Source organism: Phyllostomus discolor, chromosome 8 (genome assembly GCF_004126475.2).
Source record: "Phyllostomus discolor isolate MPI-MPIP mPhyDis1 chromosome 8, mPhyDis1.pri.v3, whole genome shotgun sequence".
NCBI classification, from domain to species: Eukaryota; Metazoa; Chordata; class Mammalia; order Chiroptera; family Phyllostomidae; genus Phyllostomus; species Phyllostomus discolor.
Genome location: NC_040910.2, coordinates 47,878,989 through 47,904,249, shown reverse-complemented (window position 1 = coordinate 47,904,249; position 25,261 = coordinate 47,878,989). Strand labels below are relative to the sequence as shown.

The 25,261-nt window shown below is 53.5% G+C and overlaps 1 protein-coding gene across 12 annotated transcripts in view; it reads right to left on the bottom strand.

Moving 5' to 3' along the window:
• The window catches only part of MYO9B (myosin IXB), an 82,184-nt gene that overhangs the window by 54,031 nt on the left and 2,892 nt on the right, over window positions 1–25,261 (bottom strand). For all 12 annotated transcript variants that reach the window (XM_036032508.1, XM_036032505.1, XM_036032509.1 and 9 more), the window contains exon 2: window positions 14,356–15,251. In XM_036032508.1, the coding sequence (XP_035888401.1) occupies window positions 14,356–15,195 (840 nt within the window). In that variant the 5' untranslated portion in view covers window positions 15,196–15,251. The remainder of the gene's footprint in view (window positions 1–14,355; window positions 15,252–25,261) is intronic.

The window sequence follows — 25,261 nt, the reverse complement described above, 5'->3', positions numbered from 1 at the left end:
GAGGCGGGCAGACAGGAAAGGGTCCAGGGAAGCTCGGCTCCTGTGTGCTAATACGGAGCATCTGACAGAATTTGACTGAAACTTGCATGCTTTATAACCCTCTCTTCTCTGGCTACTGTTAGCAGCAAGGCGCAGGCTCTTTGGGAAGGAATCTGAAGGCTGGATGTGGCGAGTCCCAACGGAGAGCGTTCCCAATGGAGAGTGTTCCAGCCTTGCAAAGCCCACTCTGCATTTGATTTCATTGTTCTAACGTTCACCTGACATGAAATTCACTATTTTAGCCTTTTTAATGTACAAGCTGGTGACATTTAGTACATTTACTATGTTTTGCAACTGTCACCTCTATCTAGATTCAGAACATTTCATCACCACAAAAGGAAATCCTGTACACATGACCAGTCACTCCTTGTGCTTCTGTCCCCAGCCCCTGGCAACCACTAACACGCTTCCTGTCTCTACAGATTTACCTGCTCTGGACATTTCATACAGATGGGATCACAGAATACATGACCTTTTTGTCTGGCTTCTCTCGCTCAATGTGTGTATGCTTTTAAAAAAGATTTTATTTTTTTATTTTTAGAGAGGGGAAAGGGAGAAGGAAGAGAGGGAAACATCAATGTGTGGTGCCTTTCACGCGCTCCCTACTGGGGACCTGGCCTGCAACCCAGGCATGTGCCCTGACTGGAAATCGAACAGGAGACCCTTTGGTTATCAGGCTGGTGCTCAATCCACTGAGCCGCACCAGCCAGGGATCACTCAATATAATGTTTTCGAGCTTCATCCACACTTAGCATGTGTCAGTGTTTCACTCCTTTTTATGGCTGAGTAATCTCCATTGTATCCACTCTGCTTTGAAAAGGGGCAGTAAGAGCAATGGGCTGTTTGCCTAGTGGGTCACTCCATCTTCCTCGGGTTCAGGGAGCCAAGGCTGGTACCGACCTGAGCCCAGGAAGACCCCTGGATCTAAAGGCCCTGTGATCACCCCAACAGTTGGGGTTGTGTGCCTCTGGCCACTGCTTTTTTCTCTCTCTGACTTTCCATCAGGAGCCTGCTTACAGCCTTTGTCTCTTTGGAGGGCCCCTTCCTGGTGTCTACCATTCTCCTTATGAAGCAGCTTTGGAATGGGCATGGAAGCCTGCCCATGCACAGGTGGACTTCCCTGGGGTTCCCAACAGGTGTCCCCCCTCCCTTGGTGTCACTGTGACCTCATTTTAGCACTCACTAACACCCTGCTGTTCTGCAGCTGACACCAGGGCTGCTGAGTTAGGCTGGCTTGCTGAAAGGAACAAACAGGCCAGGATGCCAAATGATCCTTCAGATCTTAAGGGTACAGAGTGGCAGGAGCCACACTGTATGCTGGCTCTGCTAGACACAAGACAATCCAGATTTCTCCCAGCAGGCCTCAGGACAGGACTAAGCTACAGGACAATGGCAAGAGTATTCAGACTGAGGGTTATTAGCTCACACACATAGGCCCCAGCAGGAGAGGTCTGGAGGCAGAGCGGAGAGGTCAGCTTGCTGCAGGTCACACAGAGCACAGGCGGCGGGTCTGGCTGCCTGGTCCCACTCCCGACTTCCTGGCAAGGGGCAGCTCTTGGCCCCGAGGTTCTGCTGGGGCCAACTGTGATGGGAGCTGCACCGCCACATGCTGAGGTTTGAGAACCAGCCCAGGCACTTTGGCAGAATAGGCGATCTTCCCTTAGGGGTTGTGCGTCCTTGTCATCTTTTCTCCCCTCCCCACAATCTCCCCAATATTTGCCAGTGAAAAGCCCAGAGTTCTGTCCAGGTTACGGGATCTACACATCTGCCTGCATTCTGTCCAGAGTCCCAGGCCAGAGTTTTTACTCTACATCCTAAAGGCACCTGAACCAGAGCTAGTTTCTCAGCCTTGTCACTGCCGGCATCTGGGGCTGGATCATTCTTTGCAGAGGGGGCTGCCCTGTGTACTTCAGGGCGCTGAGCAGTGCCCCTGGCCTCTGCCCACCAGATGCCAGTCTCCAGATAGTGCCAAATGACCGATGGGGGCGGAACCACCCCTGGCTGGGAACTGAGCTTTAGACTCAGTTAAAATCAGCTGCCCTGGAGATCCCCGTGTGGCCAGGAAGTGCTAAATGGGACTCTAAATTCTCACAGGTTGCTGTGACTCACTCTGCCATAAAGGAGTGATGATAACATCTAGTCTTTCCCCAGAAGCCCACCCCATGCAGGGCTCTGGGTCTAAAGACCTGACCATGGACAGGTGGGGCCACTCTCCACTCCACCTGGGAGCAGCCAGTCAACAGCCACAAGTCAGGGTCACAGGGCTGGACAGGTGACTGTGAGCCTCAGACTCGGCCCCTCAGCCTTTCCCAAAGATGAGCCACCTCTGGAGGCTTCGGGTAACCAGTGTCTTGACAGGCAGCTGACCTGACATGGAAGGAAACTTCAGAAGGCAGCCCCAGTGACTCTGCAGTCATCTCATCCTGGATAATAGCTGGAAAACAGATAGGCCACCAGAGCCTGTGGCGGCTCGATGCCCAGACACGCTCCTGCCCCAAACAGCGAGGCAGATGTAGTTGACAGGACGGACACCCCCACCCACTGCCCAGCCTTGGTGTAGCAAAGTGCCCAGAACATTTGGAAAGGGCGGTGCCCTGGGGCTGAGCGATGCTTCGCCTTTTAATCAGCTCTTTCTGCAAATTCCAAGGAGGTCTTTCTGGGTGCCTAAAATATACCCCATAATTTCATTCGTGTCTTAGATGCAGCATTCCCCAAAATATAACTTCCCCCTTTGTCTAAAATAGCCCCAGATCACTGCAAAGAGTCAGGGCTCTGCACTTTCATGCAGCTGGCCACAAAGGTGGCCTCAAAGCTCTGCAGACACAGGATGGACAGGATGTGCTAGTGGCCCTGCCTTTTGGACAGCCACCCCTTCCCTGGTTCTCCCAGGGGCCCCTAAACACCCCAATCCTCTACATAACCCCCCAACAGACACCCTCTCAGTCCTCTGCACCGCCCCCCCCACTCTGGTGTGGCCCCACTTCTCAGCTACTTCTGATGCAGGGAGCTCCTAAAGCTCCTCCTTCCCTTGGTTTCCTTCATCCTGTGCTGTTCTGCGGTAAGACTGAAATACCCATGTTACTGGTGAGTATTAGGCACTGGGGCTGGGAATGCTGCCACCTCCACCGGGGCCATGAGAAGCTTGTCCTCCTCCTTCCTCTTGCCGAATTACCCCCCTCCTCCCTCCAACTGTGAGCTCCAGAACATCCTCCTGGCCACACATGCGACACCACAAATGCCAGCTTCCTGGAGGGTGCCATGACTCTGGGTGCGCACGTCTGGCCTGGTCCTGTCAGCCCTAGCCTCTCCCGGCAGCTCAGGGAGGCTCCAGGGCTGATGAGAATAAAAGAGGCCCTGGGGCCTGGTTTGGTGTCCTCGTCCTGCCATGCTCCTGGCAGACTGTGTCACCCCACAATAAGGATGTAGGCCCTAGGGCACAGGGCCCCAGCCGGAAACCCTCAGAGAGCCTTCTGCAAGGGTGCGTGATGGGTAGGAGCCCCCTCACAGCCCCTGCCACCATCAGCCAAAGCTGAGAAAACCTTCCTAGCTGCCTGTGGACTCCGGGCTAGTGTGCCCACCTTCTGAGGATCTTACGGGACGTCTACACCACAGCCCTCCTTTCCAGTCGGTCCAAAACCACTGTACAACCGCATGATCCTGACGCCAGTTCCAACGGGTGGCTATTTTCCCCACACCAAGCAGTTCTCCGACGCTAGCTGGGTGTCCTACAATTCAACTCGATTCTGGTGCTATCTACCTGGAGGCAATGTCAGATCCCCCAGGTTAAGGGTTCCGTTCCACAAGACTGCCTCTCTCCCACATGCCCTTCAGATGCCAGTCATGTGTCCAAGCTGTAACCTGTGATTTTGACCACTAGCTATAAATCGGAGGTTTCCATGACCCCCTCCTTGGGTTCTATTAATTTACCGAAGCAGCTCACAGAGCTCAGGAAACCAGCTTACTTACTATTGATAGATCACTGATTTACTGTAAAAAGATACAACTCAGAAACAGCCAGATGGAAGAGATGCGTAAGACAAGGTATGGGGAAGGGGCAAGGAGCTTCCGTGCACTCTCTGGGGCATGCCACCTTCCCACCCTCCACGTGTTCAGCAATACAGAAGCTCTCTGAACTTCCTCCTTTTGGAATTTTATGGAGACTTCATAATATAGGCACGATTGTTTAAATCATTGGCTATTGGCTACTGAGTCAATCTCTAGCCTCTCTGATTTCCCCACAGGTGGGGGGTGGGGCTGAAGGTTCCAACCTTCTCATCTCAGGGTTGGTTCTCCTGAGAACCAGCCCCCATTCTTAGGTGCTTTCCAAAGCCACCTATTAACATAACGAATAACACCTTTCTCACGCTCTTAGGAAATGTTGAGGGTTTTAGAAGCTCTGTGCCAGGAATAGGACTCTGAACAACCCCCAGATATTTCCTATTATAAATCACAGTATCACAGACCCTCATTGATAGGTGTTTAGGGATGTATGTGCCTACACGTGGCAGGAATCTAAATGCGGAGAGATTTGAGGTGGTGATACAAGTCATGTGGAATGAGGATGGGAGCCTGGTTTCCTGACATTTCGGATGGGAGAGCTCAGCAGAAGGCGAGAAGTATGACTGTAGAAACTAACTGTGGAATGTTCTGAGTACTCACAGGTATGAGGACTCAGCAAATCTCTCCTGCAAAGGGCCAGGTGGTAAATATTTTCGGCTTTGTCAGCCACGTGGTGTCTGTCACAACTGCTCTGCTTTGCCGCTGTGGCCCGAAAGCAGCCACAGATAGTGTAAATGACTGGGTGTGGCTGTGGGGCAATAAGACTTTATAGAAACAGGCCGGACGATATGTAAATGAGGGGTATGTCTGTGTACCAATAAAACTTTATTGATAGAAACAGGCAGCTTTAACCTGTGGGTTGTCATTTGCCAATTCCTGGTATGTACAAAAAGAAATTAAACCTGAAGCAAGCAAAAAGACATTAAAAACAAATGCAACGTCACATGAGAAAAGTAGGGAAAAAGCACTCAGGTGAAACCACAAGTGATGACAAAACACATCACACTTTTGCCAAAGTGCAGTGGAAAACCACGTGTGCTCCTCCACAGCATCTAAAACCATCACAGAGGCCCGGGTTCGTTTCCTGTTGGGGAGATGCCTACAGGAGAGCAGCTGAACACAGGCGGCACCTGGCACGGCACCTGGCGTTCGCACTCGGTTCAGAAAGGCACCCCAGGAGGATGGGTGGGGGGTGACAACTCCAGCGCTAACTACACCAGAAAACCACTAAGAGTGCTTTCTAACATTTATCTGCTAGAAAACCCACAGGGAGCGTGTGACTTTTCAGCTCTGAGGGTCCTCAAACCGGCCACTGTATTTTTGGGTATTAATAAGCAGCTCTTAAAATAGTTGAAGCCTTAGTCTCATACCTAGAAATTTCTTTTAGATTATTGAAACTGATTTCCAAAGCCTTATTAAATAAGAAAATCTAGGGCGGGCTGGATTAAAGAATTTAATTGAGAACACTAAAAAGAAATTTAATAGTGACCTTTTAAAATATTCACCTGCAGCCCTGGCTGCTGTGGTTCCATGGATTGAGTATCAGCATGCAAACCAAAGGGTTGCTGGTTCAATTCCCAGTCAGGGCATGCGCCTGGGTTACAGGCTAGGTCCCCAGTTGGGGGTGCTTGAGAGGCAACCACACATTATTTCTCCCCCTCTCTTTCTTTGAGAATAAATAAATAAAAGCTTAAAAAAAATTTGCCCACAGCCCTGGTCAGGGTGGCTCAGCTGGTTGGAGCACAGTCCCGTGAACCAACAGGGTGTGGGCTCATTCCCAGTCAGGGCACATACAGGAGGCAACTGGCTGATCCCTCTCTGTTTTCCTCTCTTCCAAATCAATACACATACCCTCAGGTGAGGACTAAACATTTTTTATGTGAATGAATAATTAAATAAAATATTCACTTGCATGTCAGGTTCACACATCTTATTGTATTTACAGAGTTAGTAAGTTTCTTTTGCAAGGAAAAGTCATTCTTTTCTTTCTCAGGATTCCCTGCCCACTTCACATCAATAACTCTCCCAGTGGAGCACAGCAAATGCTCAGTCAGTGGCCTCAAGAAGTTAGTGTTGTAACATCAGACAAATTTAAACGAGCCATTTATACATATGTAACATTTCATTTTTTTAAAAAAGTTTTATTCATTTATTTTTAGTGGGGGGGGGGAGGGAGAGAACATTGATGTGAGAGAGAAACATGGATCAGTTACCCTCTTGTACTTGTCCTGACTTAGGATAGAACTGGAAACCCAGGCATGTGGCCTGCCCGGGAGTCGAACTGGTGACCCCTCACTCTATGGGATGACACCCAACCAATTGAGCCACACTGGTTAGGACACATTTCACTTTTTTAAATGGAAAAACATGTTTGTATTGATTTATGTATTAAAGGATGAATGAAAGTGTCAAAAAATATTTTAAGAAGTCCCTCAGTTCTCTTGGGAGACGAAACTTGGATGGAAAAGCTGACCTTTGCACTCAGGCATGCTCCGCGGGTGATGGCAAAGACACTGGGCGTTTCTGGTCTCGGGCGGGCCCTCACCATTCTCTTGGCTGTGGCTGGCCTGGGGTGGGGGTGGGACAGAACAACGCCAGTCACCCCTTCCAGGGAGTGGAGTAGAACACTAGCGGGGCCTGCTCCCTGGCCTGCCAGCCGCCACAGGGTGCAGGGGATGGCACTACATACAGACGTGTTGATATGTAACAACAGCAAAATGTTACCCCCCCCCCCAAAAATCTGAAACTATTTAGGCATAGAACACAGAACATCTGCTAAACTGAAATCAGCCTTTGCATGCAGTTGGCCTGAAACTTTTTCTCAAGTGGAGCGATCTGCCCTCTAGGGACACTCAGTGACGTCTGGGGGCACTTTTGGTTGTCACAACCGGAGAGGGAGGTGCTACTGGCACCTGGTAGGTAGAGGCCAGGGCTGCTGCTCAGTACCTTACAGTGCACAGGAAGCCCCCCCTGCCCCCCCAGAGAAAGGATCCATCGGTGCCTAGACTTTGGTGGCGTGGAAGAACGGCCTTTGTCCCTTTGTGTTTGCTGTGAGGCCTTAAGTGGACTCCAGGCCTTATTCACCCTCTAGTTCTCTGCACAATTTGCCTGCCCTTGTCCTCTTCCTGCCCTGGGGCTCTGGCCTTAGCACCTTCCTCCTTTGGGCTGCTCTGTCAACCCAAGGCCCCCAAACTGCTTCCCCAAACACCCTGGGGAGGCCACAGCCGGGCCAGATGCAGTCAGATTCTGTTCCTTGTCCTCTGCACCCACCCAGGTGGGGCCCATCTCCCTCGTGGGCTCTCAACAGCCCAGCCTTCAGGACACACGGCACCTGCCCCTGCTGTCACGGCATCGCCACATCTCCCTATACTGTCTATTTGCCTGGAGTCCCAGCCTGGGCTCTCCCTCTCCCTCCCACGTCAATGGGTGACCCCGATGTCCATATCATTGAATTTCCAGCCAGCCACCCAGCCTCTAGAGATGGCCCAGGCCAACCAGAGCTTTGACCACTCGCCAGGGGGTGAAGGGAGACTTCTGATAACTCTAAAAAGCAGATTGGTGGTTACTAGGGGTTGGGGGGGAAAGGAAATGGGAAGTGGCTGCTAATGGGGTTTCCTTTGGGGAAGATGAGAATGTTCTGGAACTAGACAGAGGTGCTTGGTGGTTGAACAACATAGTAAACATGCTAAAAAACAAACACGGAACTGTTCACTTGAAATGGGTGGATTATATTTCAGAAAAGCTCTTACGTAGAAACCCTAACTGCAGAAGCATGCCCCTCATTGAAGGACCTTCTACCTCTGTAATTCTGGCTGAGTGGCTCCGCCTGCGTGCCACCAATACTGGGCTGGCCTCTCAGTGCTCTGTAGGAGGAAAGGGTACAGACAGGGTAGCTGTCTGTGAGGGCGTAGGTCAAGGTGGATGATGCCATGTGGTCCTGGGTAACCTGCCTAGGCTGGTGCCCTGGTGTTGACAGAGTGGTGGGAACAGACCCAGCAGCCCAGCAAGTAAAGGGCAGCACAGGGACTGTCTGGGGTCATGTGAGACTGGGTCTATGGGACCCTAAGGGGGTGTGGCACTGAGGACTGGGGTTGGCCCAGATTCCAGTCCCAGGACAGGTTCCTTAGGGGCACCCAGAGGCAGGTTGGAGGCAGCGGCAAGCTCTCCAGGACCCCCTGGGTTCTATGTCTTGCTGCCCCGGCTCCCCCCGCTCCTGTGGGTACGCTGGGCAGCTCAGGGAGTCACTGCCTCTTGGCCTCCATTCTCTGCATGGGCCAGGGCAAGGTGGCTATGTGAGGACCCTGAATCCCAGCACACGGTAGCCTCTAGCCACTTGGGAAAGCAGCCCAGCCAGCAAGGATCCTCATTTCATTTCTGCTTTCGAAATTAAACCCCATGTGCATTTGCAAATGCCGGTGGCATTTGTTATAGTTCAGGAAAGACAAAGAGAAGCTGGGCCTTAAGCCTCCATGCTCAGCCTCGACGCTGAGGTCTGTGGCTGAGGAAGAGGCACATGTCCTGGGAGCATTTGGCGGCCAGCCCAGGGGCCAATGCCATGGGCTGCTGCATCTGCAGAGGCAAGGTTCTCTGTGGGAACCTAGGGTGGGTAATAGACCTCAGTGCACAGGAAGACCCAGACTACTCACTGCCCTGGGGAGCCTGCCATCTGTACCTTCAGTGTTTCTGAGCTCAGGCAAGTTCCACATATAATGCTGTGTCTGGGGTGGGGCATTTCAGAGTCTGCAGCATGCTGAGCACAGCCAAGTGACATCGTGTGAAACTGACAGTAGCAGTTAAATGCAGCAGGCGACGAATCAGCTGATTGCAACTGGCTTTCCACAGTGCCCCCTTCCTGTTTTCTGGTCAGAACTGCACAACGAGGCTGAGGCTGCAACCCGTGGGGTGGCGGGGGGGGGGGGGGGGGGGGGGGGGGGGGGTGGAGGGGGACAATGACGATGACAGGAGTGGAGAGGGGGAGGTGAAGGCTGGTGACACTAAACCTCAAAACAACTCAACTTCTCCTTTTGGGGAGCTCTATGTAAAAAGTCCCAGACGCTGCCAGTGGTGCCGATCTTCAGCTGAGGCAAGAGGAAAGCTTTCACGAAGATGCAGGGAAATGCCATGCACTTGGGCTTGTGCTCCAGCCAGCTTCCAACCCTGGTGCGGCTGTGGCTGCCTGCAGGGTGGCCTGGGGTGCCCACACTGGAGTGGGTTGACTTGTGTCTACTCCCCCTCCACCATGCTGCCCCACTCCACCCCAACCACCAAACACATCCAAGTCCTCATCCCTGGAACCTGTGAGTGGGTTCTTACTTGCACATAGGGTCTTTGCAGATATAATTAAGGTAAGGATCTAAAGGTGAGATCGTTCTGGATTTAGGGTGAGCCCTAAGTCTAATGACAGTGTCCTCAGAGAGAAAGGACACCGAGACAGATGGGAAGGAGACTCAGAGTCGGAGGAAGAGGCTGAAATGACATGGCCACGTACCCAGCAATGCCGAAGGGTTGCTGGAAACTCCCAGAAGCCGGGAGAGAGGCCTGGGACCCACTCTTCCTCCAAGCCTCCAGAAGGAGCCAACCCCTACCCATGCCTTGATTTTGGGCTCCTGGGCCCCCGCACTGCAAGGATAAATCCCTGTAGTGCCAGCAGCCCCAGGACACTTGCACCTGGCGTGCCTCTCCGTGGCTTGGCCTCCTCGCCTTTAAATGAGCAGAGCTGTTGTGAGGGCTCAGAGAGATGACAGGTGGACACTGTGGTACTTGAAGCCTGACACACAGGTGGGTCTGAAGACCAGTAACAAATTATTCGTTATTAAAGAGTGTCCCTTGGCTTAGCTCCGAATGGCTGGGACTCACAGACAACTTGTAAATTGTTGGCACCTGAAAGGAACAGTGGCTGGGTCTCATGGGATCACAAGCTGTGACTCTAAGACAGCTGTTTGCCCCCAGGGGAGATTCTGCCCCCAGGGGACATTTGGTGATGTCTGGGTACATTTTTGGGTGTCAGAACTAGGGGGGAGGAGCTGCTATTGGCACTTGGTGGGTGGAGGCCAAGGCTATTATTGCTCAGCACCTGCCAGTGCACAGGACAGTCCCAACAGAGAGTGACCTGCTTCCAGATACCAGTGGTGCCTCGACTGGGGAGCCCAGCTCCAAGTTAAAACAACCTTCTTCCGTTCCAAAAGGTTGCCCCAGGAAGCATGTTTACAGCCTCAGTGTGGATTTGGCTTAAGCTGGTTTTGGAAGCTGGTGTGGGCACCACCCTCCAGCACATCCTAACCGCTGGGGAAACTGGGCCTTGCTGGCTCGCCGAGGCTCCAGGGAGGCAGCCAGGCGAGGTCAGAGGCGTCTGACTCACAGGGCACAGATGCCTGCTGTGGAGGGTGACTAAGGCCCTCCAAGAATGTGTCAGGATCCCTTAAGGCAACTGCCAGGGAGGAGCCAGGAGGCTGGAGGGCGACACTGGGGCCTCCTGGGTGGCTGCTGAGCCAGAGTGGCCCTCAGGGACCACAGCTGCCACTTAGTGGGGGCTGCTGTGAGGTGACTCGAGTCCCCGAAGAGACATGCCCACGTCCTGGTCCTTTAGACCTTGAGCACGGCCATATTTGGAAATGGGGTCATTGCTGATGGAATTAGGATGAGGTCATCCTGGGGGAGGGTGGGCCCTAAACCCAACGACTGGTGTCTATATAAGACGAGAAGGCAATGTGACGGCAGAGGCAGAGACTGGGGTGATGGCCGCCAGTCAAGGACGCCCAGAGCTCCCAGGAGCTGGAGGAGACAAGGAAGGGTCCCTCCCTGGAGCCTTCCGAGGGCGTGTGGCCCTGCCAACACCGAGATTTCAGACTTCTGGCCTTTAGAGTGCTGAGAAAGTACAGTTGGCCCCCTGAATCTATGGGGTTTGTGTCTGTGGATTCAACCAACCAAGGATCAAAAACATTAAAGCCCTGGCTGGTGTAGCTCAGTGGATTGAGCTCGGGCTTCGAACCAAAGTGTCACAGGTTCGATTCCCAGCCAGGGTACATGCCTGGGTTGCAGGCCATAACCCCCAGCAACCGCACATTGATGTTTCTCTCTCTCTCTCTATCTCCCTCCCTTCCCTCTCTAAAAATAAATAAATAAAATCTTAAAAAAAAACCATTAGGGAAAAAAATTCCAGAAGGTTCCAAAATGGTAAAACCTTAATCTGGCAGGCGCCAAGCACTGTGCTGAACCCACGTGAGTGAAGCGACACACAGGCATTCTGGGCGCAGCCTGTGCAAATGCAGCTCGTCCCCACTTGCAATGCCACTCTTCACAAGGAACTTGAGCATCTGGGAATTCTGGTACCCACAGGGGCCCTGGAACCAGTCCACTGTGGATGCTGAGGCACAACTGTAAACTCCTGTCATTTGAAGGCCTCCTGTCTGTGGCCTTGGTTGTGGCAGCCACAGGAACCTCATCCAGGTGCTGGGGATGGTCCTGAGCGAGGAAAGGAAACTACGCCCCGGTGCCAACCCTGCCTCCCTGCCACGTCTGCTGAGACCTCGGGGCCCGTGCTCTCGCCAAGCATGGGCCCACCCACCTTCCTGCCCGGTTCCATGAGGGTAAATGTCCACCTGGCAGAATGCTCCCCTGGTGAACACTGGGTCTGCCCTCCTGTTCATTCTCGATCTCTAATGTCATAGACCGCCTGCACCATTTCCTTCAGAACTCTGGTGCTAGGCACCAGTGTGCTGGCCTAGAGCACCGGCCATGGCTCCTGGTCCTTGCTGGGAGGACAGTGGGGCCACTGGCTTCACCGCAGCTGAGATTCAGAGCTGTGACGGAGCCAAATTGAACCTGGGACACCCTCCTTGGCTCCCATGTCATGCAGGGCCCTTCCCACAGCCCACAAGGCAATGAATGACTTGCCTGTCACTTCTCTGTCCCCACTGCCTCCCACTCACTCCACTCAGGCCCCTTCCTGTGCCCCCTGGGACCCCTTCCTTTCCTCCACCACACCAGGCCTGGCCCAGCCTCCTGGCCTTTCACAGGCCGTGCCTCCTCCACATGACTCACCCTCTTTCCAGGCCCAGCTCAGCTTCTCGCCTCCTGCCCCCTCAACCCTCCTTCCTGGGGCCTGCCTGCTCTTCTTAATCGTCTCCCAGCTCTGACACGAGGACCATTATTTATTTCTCTGCCTGCCTTCTCATCACTGGGAGGCAATTCTGCTCAGGCAGGCCCTAGTGTCCACTGTGGCCACCGTATAGCCCAGTGCCTAGAACAGTGCCTGGCCCCTGGCAGACATGGGCGGAATATTTACAAAGTGAACGGGAGATCAGAATGGAAGGGACATACACTTGGGGCCCACAGTATTCAACAGGGAAGCGTCTGTCCTATGGCTGGGCTACTCAATAGTTTTTAAAACACTTACACAAAAAATGACAACCTTTACATCACACGGACAGGAGAAGACAGAAACAGGCACACTAGACAGCATGCAGGCTCGTGGCCAGGCGCTGCGGCCCCAGAGGATCTCTTACTGATGGGCTCAGAGATCATCCGGGAAGAAGAGGAACTGAAGTGTACTGAGCAGGCGCAGCCTAGATGTGACTTCAGTGAGTTTGCGCAACAGCCCTCCCAGGCAGCTGCATGAGGCCCTCCGCTTGGAGGACTGGCAGAGGCTGAAGGTCTGTGCTTCAAGGTAGGCGAGACCCCGCACCCCTGCAGAGGGTGGTCTGGGTTCCTGCAGACAGACAGGCTATGGCACATCCAGGTAATGAAGTGTTCATTGGAAAATGAGGTCTCGGGCCACGAGAAGACAAGGAGGATGCGTACCGCTGAGTGAACTAATCTGGACGAGGCAAAACGATGGAGACAGCGAAAAGATTGGTGGTTGCCAGGGTTTGGGAGACAGAGGGAGGAAAGGACGGAGCACGGGGGGGTTTTGGGGCAGGGAAGCACTCTGTACGATGCCCACAGGTGGACGTGTAACACTGCACATTCGTCCAAACCCACTGAACGTACAGCGCAGAGTGAACCCGAGGTACACCGTGGACCTGAGTTAGTGATAACGTGCTGATGCTGGCTTGCCGAAGAAATGCAGCACAATAATGACGGGGACAGTGTGGGAGCGAGGGGGTGTGTGGGGACTCTTTGTACCATCTGCTCAATATTGCTCTGAACCTGAAATGGCTCTAAGAAATACAATAATTTATATTATATTGAATAAAATTAAATACTTATGATTAAAAGTATTTATACATAATTACCTACGACAAAATCTTATTTAAGAAAAAAAGTCCTAGCTGCCAAACCCAGGAGTGAAGATCTCAGGGCCCACACACGGCCCAGCCCTCACAAGGTGATGACGGTTGGGCTGTGTTCTGAAATGTGGGTGACTCCTGCCTCAGCAGCCTGAGAGAGAGGACCAGTGTGTGGTCAGGTCCGCTGCCCCGCTCCCGGAAGGCTCACCCACAGCAACACACCCTTGGCTTCCCTGGTGTTTGGCCCTGGGATGCTGGACGAGGGCGGAGGGTCCTTCTTCCCCCACTGACCGCATGGTGCTGCCAGGGGCCCCTCCCCTTGCCTCACTGTCCCCCAGCCCCCGGGCCTGCACTACGCCTGTCTGGCTTTCTTCCACGCCACAGCCCCACTGGACTGCTCCATCACGAATGGCTCAGTGAGGACATGCCATCCTTTTCTTTTGGGGACCTGGACTACAGACGGCCACCTCCCAGACGTCGTCAGGGTAATAATCAGGCCTTTTTGTTCTCTATGTTCTGATGCTTTGACATCTGGGGCCTGGTTGACCCTGGAGGGACTGCCCCTCCCAGGGTTAGCCAATTCCTAGAGAGGGCAAAGGACTTCCCGTGAGCACACCTTCTGCATGCCGACAGATCCAGCCAGAGCCCCAACCCCCACACCTCCTTTATCCAGCTTTCACACTCGGGGCCACTATCCACCTGCCCCGATCACCCCAGGGCAGGTACCAGACAACCCGGGCAGCCCCTACACCCAAGGGCCCTGAAATGATTCAAACCAGCCAATGCGTACCCTGCCTCGCCCATTGCTTCCCATGAAAACTGCAACAGGGACCCTCGCCCAAGGTTTCCCCTTGCTGTCGCTGCTCCAGCCCTGGTGCCTCCTCACAGGGCCCCGCACAGCATGCTGAGCCTTCTGTTTCTAGCGAAGCTCCTGTTTCTAGGGAACCATGAGTATCACAGACTATCTTCTCGTGCTAATAAAACCCAGATGTGAAGGCAGAGGGCCCCTTCAGAAGACTGCCCTGCTCACCTCTAGCACGGGGCCGGCGCCCAGGATGGTTCTCTCCACGCCACTGGCATAGCCCTTCTGACTCAGGGCAGTGAGGCAGTGGATCAGGAAGTTGGTGGTCTGTGTCTTGCCCGAGCCGCTCTCGCCCGAGATCACAATGCACTGGTTGACGCGTTTCCGGAGCATGGCGTAGTAGGCCACGTCGGCCAGCGCGAACACGTGCGGCTCTAGCTTGCCCAGCTGGTGGTTCTCGTACATCTTCACGTACTTGGGGTTGTAGATGGGGAGGAACTTGAAGGGGTTGACAGCCACGAGGATGCTCCCCGCATACGTGTAGATCTTCTGCAGCGAGAAGCGGTGCTTGAGGTTCTTCAGGAGGTTGGCCTCGGTCAGCTCGGGGAGGTTGCACAGGTCGTCAAAGTCCGCCTGCTGCCGAGGCAGGAGGCCGCGCTCCACTAGGCGCCGGGTGTCCGTGGCCTGGGCCACCAGCTGCATGTGCTTGTACTTGATAGCCCCATCTGAGTCACGCTCCTGCAGCAGGAAGTAATAACCGTCCTCCTGCGGATGCTCGTCCTGTGCCCGCCGGGGCCACAGCAGCACGCGGTGCACAGGCGAGTCGTTGGCGTCCAGCACCCACTCCTCTCCGCCTGTCTCCTTGACCTCCACCAGCACGTAGGGCTTGGTTCCGTCCAGCTGCAGGATGGAGATAGCGTCCTGAATGACATCGGACGTGGTGCTGTCCTTGGTGGCTGTCACACGGCATGAGGCCTGGCTCTCGCTGGTGGCCAGCTGGGGGTAGATGTGCAGGTGGTAGGCCGCCTCCCTCCGGCAGCTGGAGCTGCCTGCCTCGTTCACACTCATCCTGCCAGCTGCCTGGCTTCAGCATGCCTCCCGGGCTTGGGGCGCGTGTCCTGGAGCTGAAAGGGAGGGGGTGGCATGGTCAAAGTGGCGGGTGAGTTGCGGTAGGGAACACGGACACCCACCCCAGGTGAACACTCAGCCCCAGACCTGAGGCCCCAATACCCTGCTCCTGACAGGGGTCTCCTGAAAAACCAAAGGGTGGGGATAGTCTGACCTCTGTGGCTCTTGCAGAGTGACCGCGCCAGACCTCCTGCTCCTCAAGATCAAACTCTCCCTGGAGTTTACTCTATCTCAGCCCTCCCCACCCAGGGTTAGCCTCTCCACCTGCAAGTCTCATGGTCACAGCCACGTCTCAGCTAAGCCTTTCCCAGCCCATGTCCTTCCTGGCTTCTCCTCTTGGACGAGCTCTCCTGCCAGCTCCTGAAGACTTGGCCTTGTGCGGGCCTTGGTTATGCCCCCACAATATACCAGGGGCAGCCAGAGGTATGGGGGGATAAGCAAGAATGAACCTGTCCTGAAACTCAGGGACCCCGAAACAAGAATGTACCCCAAACTGCAATGAGGGGGACAAAGTCAGGGAGAACGCCCCCAAAAGATCACTCGAGAAAAGTGCTCAGAATACACTTGCTTCTAGAACCCACACCCCCAGCCTCCTGTGGAAAACATCAGAGAGACACCCAGGTAGTCCTCCTAGGACTGCCAAGGTTATGAGCAGCAGGGAAAGACAAAGGAGATATGATGACTAAATTCAATGGGTTCCCGGGACAATGTCATTGACCGTGGAGAGAACATGCATGGAAGAACCGGTGACATCAGAAAAGATCATGAGGCTGGCTCATAGCAGTGCACCAATGTCAGTTTCTTAGCTGTACAAACAAATGTGCCCCACAATGTGAGAGGGTCGCCACAGGGGACGGTAGGCGAGGGATACAGGGAACCCTCTGTATTGTCTTTACCACTGATTTGTAAATCTACTATAACTCCAACAAAAAAGTTAATTCTCAAAAAACATTTGTTTCCAAAGACACTGCAAAAAAAAAGAGAAAACGTGGCCAGTGTTGGCAACTGTGAATAACGTGTCCTGGAGCAAGAAGAATAAATGTGTGGGGGTCGGGTGCGAGCTCGCTGCGTGCCGCCCAAGTGCAGCTGAGGATACAAAGATGAACCAGACCTTGGCTCAAAGGTCTGGTTCAACGGGAGAAACTGACACGCAAACAAATGTGAGGGAGTACAAACCATGAAGATGCACATGCATGAACATACTTGCATGGGAATACCCTCACACTCGTGCACACATGCAAACACACAAACAGGTACACACACGTGCATGGTTTCACGTGGACACACCTACACACACGAACAGAGAACACACATGCCACACATGCAAGCACAGAAACATGGGCACATGTGTGCACAACACCATCCAGGGCTTTGGGCAGAGACAACCCCTCTGTGACTTGTACCTGCGGAGACACGGCTGACATGCACACCTTCCAGAGGCCGATCCGGCCCACAGGCTGGGGGCTGTGGACTGTCTCATGCCCAAGCTCCCTATATGCAGGCAGTGAAAAGATCACACAAACGAGCCTGCTTTGTCCTCCCAGCAGACACCAACCTAAGCGAGAAGCCATCAGAGCTGAGTGACATGATCCTGTTCCTGCAGCCTCCACCACATGCCCCGATGAGAGTCTGGGCAAAGACTGGATAAGCTGAGTGCCACCCCACATCCGCCAGGGAAAGCTCCTCATCAGGCCCTTTCGAGGCCCCACTGTGAACAGAGGTTGGCAGGGGACATTTGTAGCTCTGGGTCCCTTGGTGGGGACAGCAGGAGACCCTGTGCTCAGAGACTGGGGGTGCCATTACAGGACCAGCTGATGCACGCCCCACCCCGGGCCAGGAGGAAGTAGATAAGGCTTGCTCAAGAGGGCTGCCGACAGTGAGGCCTGCAGGGAGGGGAAAGTAGAAGACCACGGGCGGGGCTCAAACCAGCTGTGGCCCTGGTCCACCAGAGGCCCACCTGATTGTCCTGCTGCAGCTGCCCCTCCAGCCATCGTCAGAGCCCGCCTGGGCTACCATGACTGCATCCTGGAAAGCTCCTCTGCCAGACCTGTGTGGCCCTTCCCTACTTAGCCTGGCCTCACCCAAACCTTCTCCCCAGGGACTCTTACTCTCTCTCCTCCCCAGAACTGCCCCCTTTCCCCACTTTCCCAGGGGTTTGTGGGGGGAGGACCCTCCTGTTAGTAGCTCATGTGCCTGAAAGCCAGGGACCCTAATAAATCCTTCTCTAGCCCAGGGTAGAGCCCGGTCACTTCCTCACTTCCATGCAGCCTGAAGCTAACCTTTCCCGTGCCTACCTGCCCCTCAGCCCACTGCTCCCAGCTCCAAGCCACGGAAACCCCTGCTCCCTTCCCCCAGAAGATACCACCAAACTCCCACTAGTCACACCCGCTGCCAATAGCCTCTCCGGGTCCTGCTCACTTGCTCTGCATTGTGGAGGGACCCCTCCTGCCTGGCCCCCAGGCTCTGGTCCTGGGGCAGGGCATCGACTGCACTGTGGCCCCTCAGGGACTGTGCTCATGCCCAAGGACATCTGCCCCACCTCCAGCCCATCACGGTCACCTCTCTCTGCCCCACCTAGAACATCCCAAAGGCTAGTTCCCTGCTCCTCCCACTGACCACATCCTGTCTGCTGTCACCATGTCCCCAGAACTGCTGCCTCTTTTCATCGGCCCCAGGTTGGCAGACCCCATACGGCACGGTCACCCTTCTGTCGTCACACTGGCTGACTGGTGCACTGCAGCCACTCCCCACCCAGCCCAAGGCCAGGCTCATAGGTCTGACCTTGCAAGGTTTCTCCAGCTCAACCATGTAGAAGCAGCCCAGAGCCCCATGACCCATGGGAGGGCATGAGGTTCACCCACTCACCTACCCCCAGACCCTGCCGGCCTCTTCTCACACCCAAATTTCAGGTGGCCTCCTTGTGGTGCCATCCTTGACCTCAGGCTGGAATGTCCCTCACGCCTCTCTGCCAGATCCCAGGCAACAATGTCTGTGGTGCAAAATCTCAGGATGGACCCTCAGGCCCAGCAATCCCTCATTCCACAGGCGGCCTCGTTATATCTGTAATACACTGTGGATCAGATTCTCACTGGGCGCAAAGGAGCATCTTATTACTTACATGTCTTCAACTGTCAGGCTGGATTTTTAAAAAATTATGTCTACTGAACAGCTTTTTGTTTCTGTAAGTTGTTTATGTCTGTTGCCCATTTTTTTCCCACTGAAGCACAACTACTGCTTTGGAGGAACTCTTTGTATGGGAAGGCTATTAATTCATTGCCATGTTTGATGAAACTAATTTATATCTGTTCACTTTTGCACATGGCATTTTTTGGAGACAAATGGTACCTTTTCCAGGCAGTCCGATCTGTGGGTTTTTGTTTTTTTTTTTATATGTCTACTGCTCATTCCTCTCCCAGATCTGAATAATACAGGACTATACTTTCCCTTCCCAGATTTATCCTTTACATTTAAGCCTCTATCCATCTGGAAATTATCTCAGAAGGTGTATGAGTGTCCTAGAGCTGATATAACAAAGTGCTACAAGCCAGGTGGCTTAAAACAACAGAAATTCCATCATCACAGAGTACACGCCTCTGTCTGTGTCTTTGCTTCTTGTAAAGACACCAACTAGTGGATTCAGTATGAGTTCATCTTGATATCTTTAATCATATCTGCAAAGACCTTATTTACAATCAAAGTCACATTCTGAGGTTCTAGGTGGACATAAATCTGGGGGACACTAATCAGCCCAGTACAGTATAGGAGGTTAAATGGGGACCCAGATGATTTCTCCAAAAAACAAAGTAACTGTTTTAATGCCTTGTATTAAAGAATCCTTCCCCTGACTCGGGAGCCCCCTCTGTTTGGTAAATATCGCATGTTACATTATCTGACACATGAGGGTCTGCCTCTGGGCTGCTGATTCCTGCATGGAGCCATGCTGTCCTGACGATCACAGCTGCAGAGCTATGATAATTTATCGATAAATAACTGTTACGGAACAATGGCCCCTCCCTTGGAGCGGCCCGGCCATTTTCTCGGGCTTCCAAGCAGGCCTTCCTCATTGAGTCTTAACGGAGTCTGACACCTGGAAATCAGTCACGCTGTGGCTTAAGGTTCCTGTCACAAGTGGATGTGAAACCTGTGCCTTGTGAATCCCCAGGCTGCGCTGGAATGAAAGGAAGCAGGTCTGGGGCTGAGGAACTGAGGGCGACAAGTTCTGAGGGTGGAGGGGGGCGGGGGGGTAGACACAGCTCAGCTGCAGCGTGTGGCAGGGGCAGCAGGTCCTAAACACCCATGTGTCCGTCCCTTATCCAAACCATCTCACCAAGTGTCCTGAGGTTAAAATGCCCAACCTACCCTCCAATTAATGCTCGCAGAAGGGCACACAATGTGAACAGAAGCAACACATCCCCATACTGATGGGGTCTGTCTCCCCAGGACTCAGGGGAGAACTACACCTTTGTTGCCAAATGGAAGTCAAGCTGACAGACTATAAAATTCTTGCTAAGAGAACCAAAAGGTGGAAATGAAATGCCCGCCAAAGATTGAAAGATAAACAAAAGGTGGCCCATCCACACAGGGAAATATTACTCATCCGCAAGAAGGAATGGAGCGCTGATACACGCTGCAGTATGGATCAATTTTGAAAACTCACTGAGTGAAAGAGGCTAGATGCCGAGGGCCACAGAGTGGGTGATCCCATTGATATCAAATATCCAGAGCAGGCAAATACGGAGCCAGAAAGCAGATCAGTGGTTGTCAGGGGCTGGGGGATCGGAGGTGGGGAGTGACTGCTGATGGGGATGGGTTACCTTAAGGGGTGATGAAAATGTCTTGGAACCGGATACAGGTAACAATTACACAACATTGTGAATGTGCTAAATGTTACCAATGGTGAATTTTATGTTAGGTGCATTTTACCGCAATAAAAAAATCCCCGCTGTAAAACCTGAAGTGTTAAAAATTAAGACTTTGCTAACGCCACACTGGTATACTTTCTGAACTTTGAGAAGACATGAACCTGAATTCAGGGCCTCTCCCTCATGCTCTTGGAGAAAGGAGGTGCATTGACGAGGGGGAGCCACCGCACATGCAGCCCCAGGGCTGGATGAGCAGACAACCGTGAATGAGCCCCTCTCAAGGCCTGGCCGAGGCCTTATGCATGAAAAAGCAAGGTTCTGCCTATAGGTTTGGCGAGCAATTTGGAATTTACTGGAAAACAAGGCGGACGGGGCCTCCAGAAAGTGTAGTGTAGCCGCTTCGTTTATATAAGGCCATAATTTGCAGCCACATGTTTATCGGATGAAATCATTCTCAAGCTGAAAGGAAGAGGCGCCACTCAGAACACAGCACGTTTCCACGTTCCCATGCATGTGCCCTTGAGCCCACTGGGTTTTTCAGGAAGAAACAATCACGTGAAGTTATTGGGAAGATGGACGCTCTGAGAAACGGCTACAAAACAAGCATGTTCCTCAGTCAAGGCAGCTCAGAGCTGGAAGACAACACAGGGTTTACATTGGGGTGATGCGGCCACAGCTGTGGGAACGCCTGGAGCCCCAAAGCTGGAAGAGGCGAGGAAGGGTCCCCTGGAGGCTATGGAGGGAGTCATGGCCCTGCTAATGCTTTGATTTTGGACTTGTGGCCTCCAGCACAGCGAGAGAATAAATTTCTATTGTTTAAGCCACTTGGTTTGCAGTACCAGCTTACAGCAGCCCTGGGACACAAATCCAGGTGCCCAGCGCAGAAGGTACTGGATACTCCAAGCATACACACCCTCTTATCACTGCTGCCTGAGTGTGCCCCCTTTCTTCCCTAAGATATGCCCCTGAGGCCTTTCAGTCTGGCCCAACAGGTCTGAGCCCTGGAGAAAGCCCCTCCCCCAAGCTCGTGCAGCCCGCTCTCAAGACCCATCCTTTTTGGCAGGGGTTGTGGCTACATCCTTTAACCTGTCCTGGCAACAAATGTTTCCCCAGTCCCTACCCTTGGCCAGGCCAGTTGGGTACAGGAGGGAGTGAGAATGTCAAGGTGTCTTGGCCTTCAAGAAATAAGACCACAAACCAACCCACGAGCAGAGGCACTTCTAATCATGGTGCGACGGTGTGTCACACCTGGGGCTACTCCAGTGGACACCAGGAGATGGCTGGAGACATTTTTGGTCCTCATCACAGTGGGGAGGGAGGTGTTACTGGCATCTGCTGGGTAGAGGCCAGGGATACTGCTCAACACCCAACAGGGCACAGTATGAGCTGCCCCCACCTGCCACAGCAGAGAATGAGCCAGCCCCAGAGAGCAGAGGTGCTTTGGTAAGAACAAAAACGGACCAGGGCAGGGTGGTTATTCGGGACCAGGAGGCAGGGAGAGCTTAGAGTGAACAGTTGCTGAGGCCCATGCAGTGAGAAGGGGCAGACAGGCCGAGTGCTCAGGGATGGCGGCCCAGTGAGGGTAGTGAGCTCCAAGGGCAGGGGCGTCTGCAGAACAAGGGGACCAGTGTGGCCAACAGAATGAGGCGGGAGGGGGCGGGGGCAGGGTCGAGGAGGTCAGATCCTATCCATTAGGCCTGGCAAATGTGGGGTGGAGTCGAACTTTTCACGAAGGTCTCATGGGGAGGGCTGGCTAGTGGGGCACAGGGAGCACCGGGACATGAATGACACTGGGAAGGGCTTGGCCAGGCTGTGTGTGACAGGTGGACTATGAGGGGGCTCCCCACTGGGTGGCCCCTACAGGAGTCGGGGGCAGGGAAACTGCTGGTGGCTCAGCCAGGCCCACAGGACACAGGTGGGTCCTGGTTACAGGGGATGGGGGATGACAAAACTTCGAGGTCCCACAGGAGGCTGGGCTCTGGGTCTTTTCTGGGTGAGTGGTGGACGCACGAAGACATGGAACGCTGCTGGGGAAGAGGGTCTGGATGGGCAAAGGAGGGCCCTTTGGGACTCCCCTCTCCAAATCACAGTCCCTGTCGTTGTGTTCAAGCGGAAGGCCTCCCTGAGAACCTCCTGTGGGCAGAGCTACGGTGACAGCACACAAAAGCCCTGCTTGCAACCACGGCTCGCAAGCAGGGCAGCCCCTGGAGAGTGAGGAAGCCCCACTCTGCTTTTAAGGCAGCTCACGTCTGCAAGGGCTTCAGGTGGGGCTCGAGTGGGAGTGTTCCTGTGCCAGCCCAGTGGCTCAACATGGGCCAGCTGCTCTGGTCCACAGGAAGTCCCCGCCACCCAGCACGTCCCCATGGAACCCCCATCACAGGTCTGCGGGACGTCCTGCTAGGGGCGCGGCACCTGCTTCACTGGCTGCAATGCAGGATTTGGGCAACAACGACCACTGAGCTATTAATCTCATGTCTGGAACCTGGAACGAAGCAGCTGCTTATTAACACTGGCTGTTTTTGAGCTCTGAGCAGATGAGCTCTTATCAGCAAAAGCCACTGGTTGCCTCCTACCAAGAGCCCCCATCCCAGTTTCTTCAATAAGCCCTCGCTGGACTCAATTTTGGAACATTTCCACCATTGTCGAGACCCTGACCCCTTTAGCCATCCACAGCCCCATCAGCCTCATAAAACCCCCAGGTCCATCCCTTTTCCCATTCCTGACTTTGCCCACCCCCAGCAGCGTGGGTACTCTCTGCCCAGAGTTGCCCCCTACATTCCAGCTGTGATCCCCGGCCTCATGGTGTTCACATGGGCAAGGCCTCCTCCTGGCCACGAACACACTCCCTGCCCAGTTTCTGCCACAAGGACCTGGTCCTGCTTCCGGGCCCAATGACAGCTTCCATCACCTGGCTGGCTGAGGGCCCAGGGTTTTGACCTATCAATAACATCTTTGATTTCACCTACCAATCAATGAGCTCCCTTCCTGGCCTACCCATGCGCTGTCATGGAGGCAGAGGTAAAGGTGATTCTGCAGGCTGGCCACCAGGTTTGTCAATACTCAAGACAGTGACCTCAGAATGCTGCGATCGTAAACCTCAGCCGGGCCCCTTGGCAGGCGCGTGTGTGTGCACACACACAGCCACCCAGGCCTGGTGCTAAGGTGCCCCTTAGAGTCCCAGGAGATCTGCGCCTTCCTGAGCAGGGTCCTTGCCTCTTTATAGTCACCCTGAGTGTAAGGAGGACATGTGCAAAATCTGGAAAATTCCCTAACAGGGAGCTCTCAAAGTTGATGTGATCACCACCCCTAAAATGTTTACTTAAATGAGTAAGGCAAAACAAGATAAACTCACTCTCTATTGGTCCCATTATTTGTCCAAAATCCCTTTACTAAATAAAAATAAAATTTGCCTCTTACCCTTTATGGGCTAAATTGTGTGTCTTCAACCCCCCTCCCCAATTCATTCTGTTGAAGTCCTAGCCCCCAAGATCTCAGAATTTAACCGTATTTGGAGACAGAGCCTTTAAAGAGGTGATTCAGTTAAAAGAAGGTCATCAGGGTGGACCGTGATCCAACAGGCCCTTGGTGTCCTTAAAAGAGGAAATCTGGACCCGAACCCGCACAGAGGGAGGTCGATTGAGAGACACAGAAAGAAGACGGCCACCTACATACAAGCCAAGGAGGCCTCAGGAGAATGCAACCCGGCTGACACCCTGATTGTGGACTTCTGGCTTCCAGAACTGTGAGGCAATTTCTGTTGATTAAGCTCTGGTCTGGGGTGCTTTTTTATGGCAGCCCCAGGAAACTCGCACACCCAGGAGACAGCCCTGAAATGCCCATTCTTGAACACACAGCGCTGTGAAGCAGGGCAGAGCTGGGATATAAATGAATGAGTCAGACCAGGTCAGCTTATTCATCACTCCGACTAATGCATGGGCCAAATGCCTGAATCACTACTTTATTTATCATCGGGATCCGGCTCAGAAAGCGTTGATGAGGAAATGAGTAGAACCCAAACTCATCCCTGGGTTTCTGAGACATGCCTAATCAATCTCTGAGGTCCTTTCCGGGCCAAAATGAAAACTTGGGGAGGTGAAGGGACGGGCTCTGCGTAGTGGCCGGCAGCAGGCTGGCTCTTCAGGGGCCTGGCAGTGCTCGGACAGAGCCCTTTGTTCTGTGACGCCCTCCATCCAGGAGGAGGGCAGAGAGAAGGGCCTGTCTTGCTCTGCGGGGAGGCCGAGCAGGGGCTGCCTGGCACAGTTAGTTGGGGACTTGGGGACGCACAAAGAGCTGGTGGGTGGGGACCTAGGGTGGGAGGGACAGTGCCCACAAAGGATCAGAAGGCCCCAGAATGTGCACTCCCTCCCATGGAGTTACAGCCGCAATGTCACCATCGCGGAACAAGCAGAGAAGCATGCACAAGGCACAAAAGTTAGATAATCTGTCTAATATTTTTTTTTTGTCTTGAAGATGGACTGGCATCTCTAGCCAAGAGGGCAAACAGGAGAAGATAATGGGGCTTCAAGAACCACACTGATCCGGGGCCACCTCCAAAACTGCTCTTGAGAAGAGAATCGAATACCTCTAATCTCGGAAGGAAAGCAACAATTTGTGCCAAGCAAGGACGGATCCTGCAGAAATCCAGGTCAGTGGTAAGACAAAGAAGAACGAGACAATGGCATTGCTGTCTGTGCAAACGCAGACAGCCCCCACTCATCTCCTGTTCCTCCTCTGCTGTCCATTCCTGAGGCACGTTGTCCAACTCCCCCTTGGTCGGTTCCCAGTGGTGCCTCCTTTTTATCGAGATTCCAGATTAAGAACTGACCGGATGGCAGAATTCAGTTGCTGGCCTCTTTCCCCAACTCCTGCTTTTGGCAGCAGCTCATGAGGAGCTCAACTTACACCAAAGACCCACTGAGGCAACCGTGGGCAGGAGCCAGATTTTACTACAGAGCAGAGGTTGTTACTGGTGGCGATTCTGCCCCCAAGGGACACATAGCCATGTCTGGAGACATTTTTGGTTATCACAGTTTGGGGGGTGGGTGCTATTGGCATCTGGCGGGTGGAGGTCAGGGATGTTACTCAACATTCTATAATACATGGGGCTGCCCGCCCCCCAACCTCCCAGCAAAGAATGGCCCAGT